This window comes from Scatophagus argus, chromosome 9 (assembly GCF_020382885.2).
Source record: "Scatophagus argus isolate fScaArg1 chromosome 9, fScaArg1.pri, whole genome shotgun sequence".
In the NCBI taxonomy this organism is placed as follows: domain Eukaryota; kingdom Metazoa; phylum Chordata; class Actinopteri; family Scatophagidae; genus Scatophagus; species Scatophagus argus.
In genome coordinates this window covers 14128882-14137394 of record NC_058501.1, presented here as the reverse complement: position 1 = coordinate 14137394, position 8513 = coordinate 14128882, and the positions used below count along the sequence as shown (strand labels likewise).

Below are 8513 nucleotides of genomic sequence, written 5' to 3'. Positions count from 1 at the left end.
CTCTCCCTGTGTCTCTTCCTTCTCACACATACTTCCCTGTCGCACAAAAAAATCAAAAAGTCATCGGGCATGGACCGAGTTTGCAGTAATCAAACAATGAAGGGAGGAGACAGGTTTAGTGGAAGAAATGGATGAACTGATGGATGGATGGAAGGGAATGTGTGGAAGGCAGAGAGCAGGGCAGAGGCGGGAAACTTCTCCATCTGGCAGCTCAAGGTTTAGGTTCCTCTCATACACTCTTTACCTCACCTTCTCACCTGGTTCTTATCAACTCTCCCGACAGGAAACACACTCCAGTGCCGCACTGGCTGTGGTGCTACATCACTGCAGTTTTACTACACTGCGAGTCTCGTTCATGTCTAACGTGCCCATAAAGCTTCGTTTAATTAAAACAAACTCACAGCAGAGCGGCGTTTTGAACTGGAAGTGGGTGTCACATTCATCTCTCATCCTCTCCCGCCACACACATGCGCACAGGGATTGAGTTTTCGATTTGAAAAAAAAATGTCCAGAAGTATGTTTAACTAAACATACAAAAATAAAAAAATAAAAACAGCCCAGTCTGGACTGTCACCTCGTTAAAACTGTTTTTTTCATTACAGGATATTATTTTCAGTAAAAGCGAAGTATGTTACCTCTGCGGTTTAAGGGGGGGAATCGCCTGGTGTTGAGTGAAACGACGAGCGGAGCCAAAGTGCCTAAACTTGGACAGCTCCAGAGGTTTCTGCTGTAAACCGCCGTAATAATTACTGACATAATTACAAGAGATTATTCACAACGGAAGGAAAAGCAGCTCCGACTGAACTGTATGGTTGCGCAAGGTGGCCAATAAAAAAACAACTAATCTTTGCATTTGTGTGCGTGCGCGCCAAGTCACTGAGTGCGCCCGGGACTCCTTATATTTCTGGACCGAAGTGAGGAGGTCGTTGTAAATTTCACTTAAATGAACTCCCGATTCGCCACAGAAAATTTGTCTGTGCCATAAAAGGAGCGGTGACGCGCCTGCCCCATGGCGCGCTCAGATGTGGTCTGTGCCTTGTGATGTGTGTGCGTGTGTGTGTGTGTGTGTGTGTGTGTAGGGGGTAAAGTTTTGTGCAGAAGACGGGGGCGCGGTTGTGTAGTCTTGTAGTCTGGACAGACCTGGTGGTTTCAGGGTGTCAGGAGGCAACTTTTGGGGGAGCGCAGCAGAACGCAGTGATCCAGTGACAGCCGGCGGGACAAAGCTACCTCACCTGCACGGAGGAAACACTCTCTCTCTCTCTCTCTCTCTCTCTCTCTCTCTCTCTCTCTCTCTCTCTCTCTCTCTCTCTCAAGTTCCCTCTCACTCTAGGGGGGATAGTGTGCAGTTGCGTGCACTTCTCTGGGGATGGAGCGTGTGTGGGACTCTGTGTCTTCCGCTGGGATGTTTATTCTCGGGGTGTTATCGGTGTTGTGTCCGGCGCTAAATGGAGTTTGGAGTTTCAACATTTACGCAGAGCATCCTACGGTTTACAGGGGACCCGAGGGAAGTTATTTCGGTTATTCTGTAGACTTCTATCAAGCTACCAACGACAGAAACACGTGAGTGGCAACATCAGGACTTAACCACTATGAGCAGTGCATGTACATCTGGTTTACCTGACAAAACCACTTTACTAGACAGTATCCAAATGATATAAGGTGCGAAAAAACTACATTTAAATGATAAGATATTGGGCTTTATTTTCTCTGCAACTACACAAACTACATATCATCCTGTATTAGGACAGAAGATGCAGAACAGAATAATGAAAAAGAAAAGAAACTGAGATGTACATTGAATGCATTATCTGCATGATGCTTTGCGCGCTCTCCTGCACGTCTTGTATGTACTTTGGTTTCTCTTTTCCCCCCTCCAGGATAAGTGTGTTGGTGGGGGCTCCCAAGGCGAACACCTCCCAGCCTGGCATAGTGGAGGCTGGGGCAGTCTACTACTGCCCCTGGCCCGGGCAGCCCCACAGCTGCAGACAGATACCTTTTGACAATTCCAGTGAGTAACCTTAAAGCTTTTTCTATTTTTTTTCATGTCATGGATCAAAATAAATTCTTGAACAGAGCTCCTGGGAGCCCCAAGTTCCTCAGGCTCCTGTTTTAAAGGATTTGTGTTGTCACAGGACACAGGAAGGAATAACTTCACTGCTGTATTTGGACCAACTGTGAGACATATGCTCAGCAATGTCCTTGTTTTATCAGGGGTATTTCGGTAAAATGAAATTTAACAAGCATTTACTTTGCTGAGGTTCAAGTGGATCTTTTGAAAGCCATAGATTGTCCCAGATGTTACCCCATTTGGATCCACTGCAGTTTCGTAACCTGTGTGTCTGGTATGTCTGTGTGCATGAGTTGGCACATGTGTTGTTGCATGAAAAGGAGAGATAAGACATATGGATCTTGTCAGCTTCCAACAGGGTGACTAGCAGGTTTGCTGGTGCATGCTTACATCATGTTGATTCTGGTTTTTAATATGTTATCATCAGGGGTAGCTGTACAATCTTTTGTGCGACGTCTAATGTCTCTGATGCACGCTTTTCCATCTGAGCGATGTGTGTGTGTGTGTGTGTGTGCTGAGCAAGAGGTAGAGTGAGAGAGAACAAGTGGGAAAGCGAGGGGAGCGGGGTAAACTGTATGCACATGGGAATTTAGTTCCCCTTCGGAAGAAAGGGGGATTGGGTGAGGTCTGCTTTTTATTAGATCTTGAAAATTTATCCCTGTCTCCCTCCTTCCCTCTCCCCTTGTCTCTCCCTCTCTTGTGTGCTATCCCTCTCTCTCTCTCTCTCTCTCTCTCCTTCTTTCTGTCTCTTTTTGGGAAGATTTCTATCATCTTTGTGATGACCACAAATAGAAAGATGGGGATGTAGCTGGAGCTTTTATTGTATACTGCGACAAGTAAAGTATTCTGTATTCTGAGGACTATCAAATCGAATTCAGAGAAAGTTGTAAACATACAAGAAGATTAGAACGTTTCTGAGTCTGTGTTATCAAAAGCTCAACACATAAGGTAAAAGTTTTAGTTGTGTATGGAGGGGACAAATCTTACTCAGTATTTAGAAATTCAAGTTTATTGCATTATGTTGTTAGGCTGAATTGTAATCTGGCACCTGAATTTAGATAAATAAAGACATTTCCACTAATTGAGGCAGAAAAGCCTAAATTTGTGCCTAAACAATCAACAGTATGCAGGAAATTAAATGTTTGAGGCTCAGAATGTCCAGGGGGAGGACCCCATTTAATATGTGCCCTTCCGCCCATCCTATGTTGAAACAAAAGCTCTCGTGGATGGGGCTGGAGCAGGAAGTGACACTGGCATGTAATATACACCACTGCTTGTGCAGAAGCATGAACAAAAAACAGCTGATAGTCAGTCAGCTGGTATAAGAGCCTTGTTGCTCTGCCTGAACTTAAGCAGGACTCCGTGCAGATCAGGGTAAACCTCCAAGATGAGGCTAATTTTCTTTTCTCTCCCTAATTATGGGTTATTTTTCACAGAGGGGTTAGTTTTAATGTGAGGTGTTTGGGGGGGAAAATTCAGGTTTGGAGAACGTAAGAATAAACATAGAGGAAAAATGTGCACCTAGTCGTGTGTGTGTGTGTGTGTGTGTGTGTGTATCTATTCACTAGAATAGGTGGGTATGGACAAGGTGACTGACTTCAGTGACCATGGTTGGCATCTCTAGAGTTAAAGCCGATCTTTTATTACAGGTACAAACCAGGAAAGGACGCTGATGCAAACTCTACAGAATGTCAGCTTGAGTGGTGAACATCTGTGTGTACTGTACTGGTTAATACTCATATGTCAGTTTCACATGTGCTTCAATATGTGTGTGTGAGTGAATTTCAGTGACACTAAGCAGATGTGTCAAATCATGCCACTGTAGCAGGGTCTTGAGACAGGGGGCTGAAATGGTGATAGGCACACATAAGTGATTGCATAACCCTGATTAAAGAAAGCTTGCGTCAGGGTTGTACTTGAGTTACAATCTGCCAGAAAAGACTAATGCACGAATCATACAATTATTTAGAAAAATAAACGCAATGATTTTAAGAATGTCTTCATTTATTTCTTTAAAGAAACTTGTAGCAGTCTCTCCCTTCTCTCAGTTATGTCCGTCGTCACACTAAAGCCGGCCTCTGCTGTGTTCTCGAAACAGCCAAACGGGGCTGTGTGCCTGTTAGAGTATTCTTCCTTCACTGCCTTCACCCACACTCCCAGCTGCTGCTGATGAGAATGATGGGCTTTATTCGCCAATATGTTAGTGATTATTTTATTTGTTATTGGAATCATTTGTATTAAAGCATGCAAACTATGATGGTGGCAAGAAATTCATTAAAAAATAAATTTTAAAACAAATAAACCCTAAAAACCTCCCCCAGAGATGATGAAAATATTGCCAACTTCAATAGGCAAAAAACGCTCCTGTACACCTGCCTGTTGTCTGCCTGTATGGGCCTATTTAATTGTGTGTGCATGTGCAATAAAAAGGTGTTTAATTGGGAGGGGTCTGCACAGCCATAACGAGACCCAGTTGGTCTTTAATAACACTGGAAAATATCCATAACAATGCAGACACACATGCTCAAACACACTCGCGCTAAACCTGACCCTTTACAGTGAGTCAGCTGGGAAATGCTCGTACAAGCTTGTGTGTGTGTGTGTGTGTGTAGACTTATACAGGAAAAGCTTTGACTGAAAAAAGGGCAAACGTTTCTTTCTGGGGGGCAAATGGTGTTTTGATGTCTGTTATAGGCCTGTTAAAGACTGTTTCTGTTTGTTCTTGCTTATCAAGGACAAATGCTTCCCATTCACACAGACAGAGCTTCAGGCCTGGTTACCACAGTCAATATGAGCTTTTACTGGCACCATTATGAACTGTCTCTGTAATTCTCTTTCTTTCTGTCTTTCTTTTTGATTTCTCTTCCATTTTCCTTCTGTATCCGTCTCACTCCAGATAACAGGATGATAAAAGTCAATGGCACCAGAGAGCCTCTTGAGTTTAAGTCACATCAATGGTTTGGAGCATCGGTCAGGACACACAAAGGAAAAGTGGTGGTGAGTGGACGTGATGTCAGTTAATACCGGTTATGCATCATACATACATCATCAAACACAATCATCATACATGCTTAAAAGCTCTAGGTTTACGCACAAATGTTGTTCTTCTTTTTAAAGGCATTTTGGTTGCCATTTGGGTCAGTATTTTTTCTAATCAGGGTGTTATTTGTTGTGTAGGCATGTGCTCCTCTTTACCACTGGCGGACAGTGAAGCTGAGTGGGGAGAAGGACCCCGTGGGGACCTGCTATGTGGCCGTCCAGAACTTCAGCGCCTACGCTGAGTACTCACCCTGCAGGACCAGTGAGTCACTGTGCAGCCGTGTCTCCAACTGTCTCCACCTCCCTTCTGCTTCTGTCCAACCCTCCCGTTGTTTTCTTTTTCTCTCTCTGCTATCAGTGAGAACACAAAACACCCATAGTGTGTAGAGTGTTTTAATATAATGTATCTTCCATCAGTGTAATATGTCATAATATGGCATGAAGTTTAAGTGCAGTACCCCGATTTTTATGTCAGCCTATAAATCTATGATATTTAAGGCTCAAGTTTAAAGGGTCGTTTCACCAAAATCACAAAAAAAACTTTTCAGTATCCATGAGAGTTTATTTCTTATTTAGTCCAGGTTTTCACATATCTGCCTAATCCGCAGACTTCATTTTGGCCCATTTTCATTTAAAAGTACTCTCTACTAAAGAAATAGTCCCAGTGAAACCTCATTTTTCAGTGTTCACAAACAAAATTCCATTCACTTCCACTGTATTCACGAGGCAGCAGAAATCTGAGAGATGGATGTCTCAAAACCTGGCCAAAGAAATCAAAGAAAAACTATCCACAGATGGGGTAAGGTGTATATTTGTAATTTGGCTGAAATAATTCCAAACCAGCGCGCAGATGTTTTAAAAGTTGCCACAGCAACCTGCTAATCTGTCTCTCTCGCAGTGTCTGTTTCTCTCTCTGGCCCCGTTCTTTCTGTCATCAGTTCTGTAAATGGGATTCATGGGATTTTCCTGCCGCCTGCCCCCCTCTCTTTAATGTCCAGTTTTTTGTTTTTTTTTTGGTACTTTTTTCCTGTGACCGCTCTCACCCTGTACGATGACATGAGGGACCAGCAGAGTATGATAAGGGGAAATGGGGGCTATCAGGTGGCAAATTGTTAACAACAGATGAAAAACAAGCATTTATCATCAACTCCATCTTCCTAACATCCCCTCACATACACACAGATTCATACTTATACTCCCTTTAGTAATTGGTTGAAAGTTGTAAAGAATTTTGTTGTTTATGTCAGTTCTGACCCATCAAGACCAGAATAATCACGTTGTAAATTTAATTGTTCTCAAGGGGGGAATAAAGCTGCAGAGTTCTGAGGGTCGAGGAAATATTTCTTCATTGTGCTTCAAAGTCTGAGTTTTGCTGCCTTAAGCATCTTTTTTTTGCTTCATCTTAACATAAATCCACGGCCACTCAGAATCCTACTATAACTCACAATTTGTTTATGTGTGCACATGTGTGTAGCTACGCATCATTGAGCTTCACCTCAGGGGGCCTCTGAAATGGAGAACAATTCATTATGTGCACATAAGTTTTGCGTGTTCATGCACGGTTTAATGCAGAAATTTAAACAGAAACACACCTCAATTTTCATTTTCTTCATTTTTTTAAACATATGATTGTTTAATCCAAAGTGGAAGTAAGGGTCTCTGCAATGTAAGCTGTGTGCTTAAAGCACCGGCTCTGGTGTGTGAGTGACATGCTTCACCATGTGTATGTGGTTTTCAGATGATCCAGATCCAGAGGGACAGGGGTTCTGTCAGGCTGGCTTTAGTGTGGATTTCACCAAGGTAAAGATTTCGGCAACGGTCGTACACAATCGCCATGGCGACCTCTTGTGCACTTCTCATTCCCTCTCAAAGCACAGAGAGGTCTCTTCAAGCACAAAACTCCCCTCAGAGATTTGTGGACACGGGGAAGATGAGAGCATGTTTGTCACCGGGAGGAGCCTCCACTCCTGATGTGACCCAGTGCCAAAAACACACACACACACACATGCATACACATTCTTTCACTGTATAGTTAACAAGAACTTTGACCTCTGTCTCACAATCCAACTCTACCCTCCTGTACAGGAAGCTGTCATTCAAGGTCAAGGGATGTCAGCAGACATGACAGCAGGAATCATATGCGCACACACACACACACACAGGCACATGGCTACACAAAATATATAACCCTGTGGTCTCACACAAACACACATTCACACTGACAAATTTCTGTCACATGACTGACCCTTCCTAATTGTATTTATTCCAGGAAGGAATGCTGGTGGTAGGAGGACCTGGAAGCTTTTACTGGCAAGGTAACTGAAACAGCAGTGTGTAAACCTGTGTTTGGTCTCTCTCTTGCGGTGATTTCATAGATGGGAAGGCTTTCAAATGAAAGGATGGAGATTAGTTTAACAGTCACAATAGCCCACATACACACGCATATGCACATGGACACAAATCTGCTATTTCATTACAAGAGCCTTACGTAGGGGAAGGTGGAAAGAAATGTGACTCTCTCTCTCCCCGTTTGCTGCTTTACTTAACGTCTTCCCTCCCTCGCTCCTTTACTTCATGCCACTCTCTGTCCGAGAACAGGAAGCGGGTGTTTGGGCTCTGTAATGAGCTGATCAGCGGGTAATGGAGTGTGGAGGAACTGCCCCTCTGCCCCGTGACAAAGCACAGAGGTGCTCGGAAAAGCTTCAAGGAGTGAGGAAAAGGCTCAAGGGTAGGCTACAGGGTTGAGAATTGTGTAGACTGAGAGCAGAGAGGACAGCAGGAGGATAGGGTTAGGAGATGATAGAAAGACGTTTGGGTGGGGGGGGTGTAAGCAGGGAGGGAGTAAGTCAGACAGAAAAAGAAGAAGAAAGATAGATCTTCTGCTCAGTAAAAGCAGTTCTGAGGTCAGCTGGCTCTCCGAATATCCTGGGCTGGTCTAAGCAGAGGGATGAAGTGTCTTAATAGGTGTAGACACAGCAAGATTGTGTCAGAGTTCAGCTGTTGAAGTGTTGCACTACTCCCCCAGCTCCAGGTGTGTGAGAGTATGTGTGTGTGTGTGCCAAATTTAGAGGAGCTCTGCAGCTGGAGACAATGATCAGTTGCACAAGCTAATTTCTCTTTCCTTTCTTTGTAACTGCTGATCTGTCACCCCACGGCACTTCATTTATTTAGAAAAAAAAAAAAAAGACCCAGCAAGCGAGTGTGTCTTTTTAACGGAGATGCCAGAAAAAAAGAACCAAGCGCAAGCTCGATGATGGGTTTTCAGAACTGCTGCACAAATTAGTGTTTTTTTGGAGTTATTGTTCGGCATTGCTGCTGTTATTACAAATGGTTAAATGATGAATGCTCCGGCATACAAGACCACAGCAGACAGGCATCATAGACAGTCTAATGGACTGCTCCCTCT

At 43.7% G+C, this 8513-nt stretch overlaps 1 protein-coding gene across 1 annotated transcript in view; it reads left to right on the top strand.

The window, feature by feature from the left end:
- Window positions 1–1065: 1065 nt before the first annotated feature.
- Window positions 1066–8513, top strand: part of itga8 (integrin, alpha 8) — a 37867-nt gene continuing 30419 nt past the window's right edge. Inside the window, exons 1-6 of the mRNA XM_046399460.1 lie at window positions 1066–1560; window positions 1878–2008; window positions 4965–5065; window positions 5246–5369; window positions 6846–6907; window positions 7377–7422. Of these exons, the coding sequence (XP_046255416.1) occupies window positions 1367–1560; window positions 1878–2008; window positions 4965–5065; window positions 5246–5369; window positions 6846–6907; window positions 7377–7422 (658 nt within the window). The 5' untranslated portion in view covers window positions 1066–1366. The remainder of the gene's footprint in view (window positions 1561–1877; window positions 2009–4964; window positions 5066–5245; window positions 5370–6845; window positions 6908–7376; window positions 7423–8513) is intronic.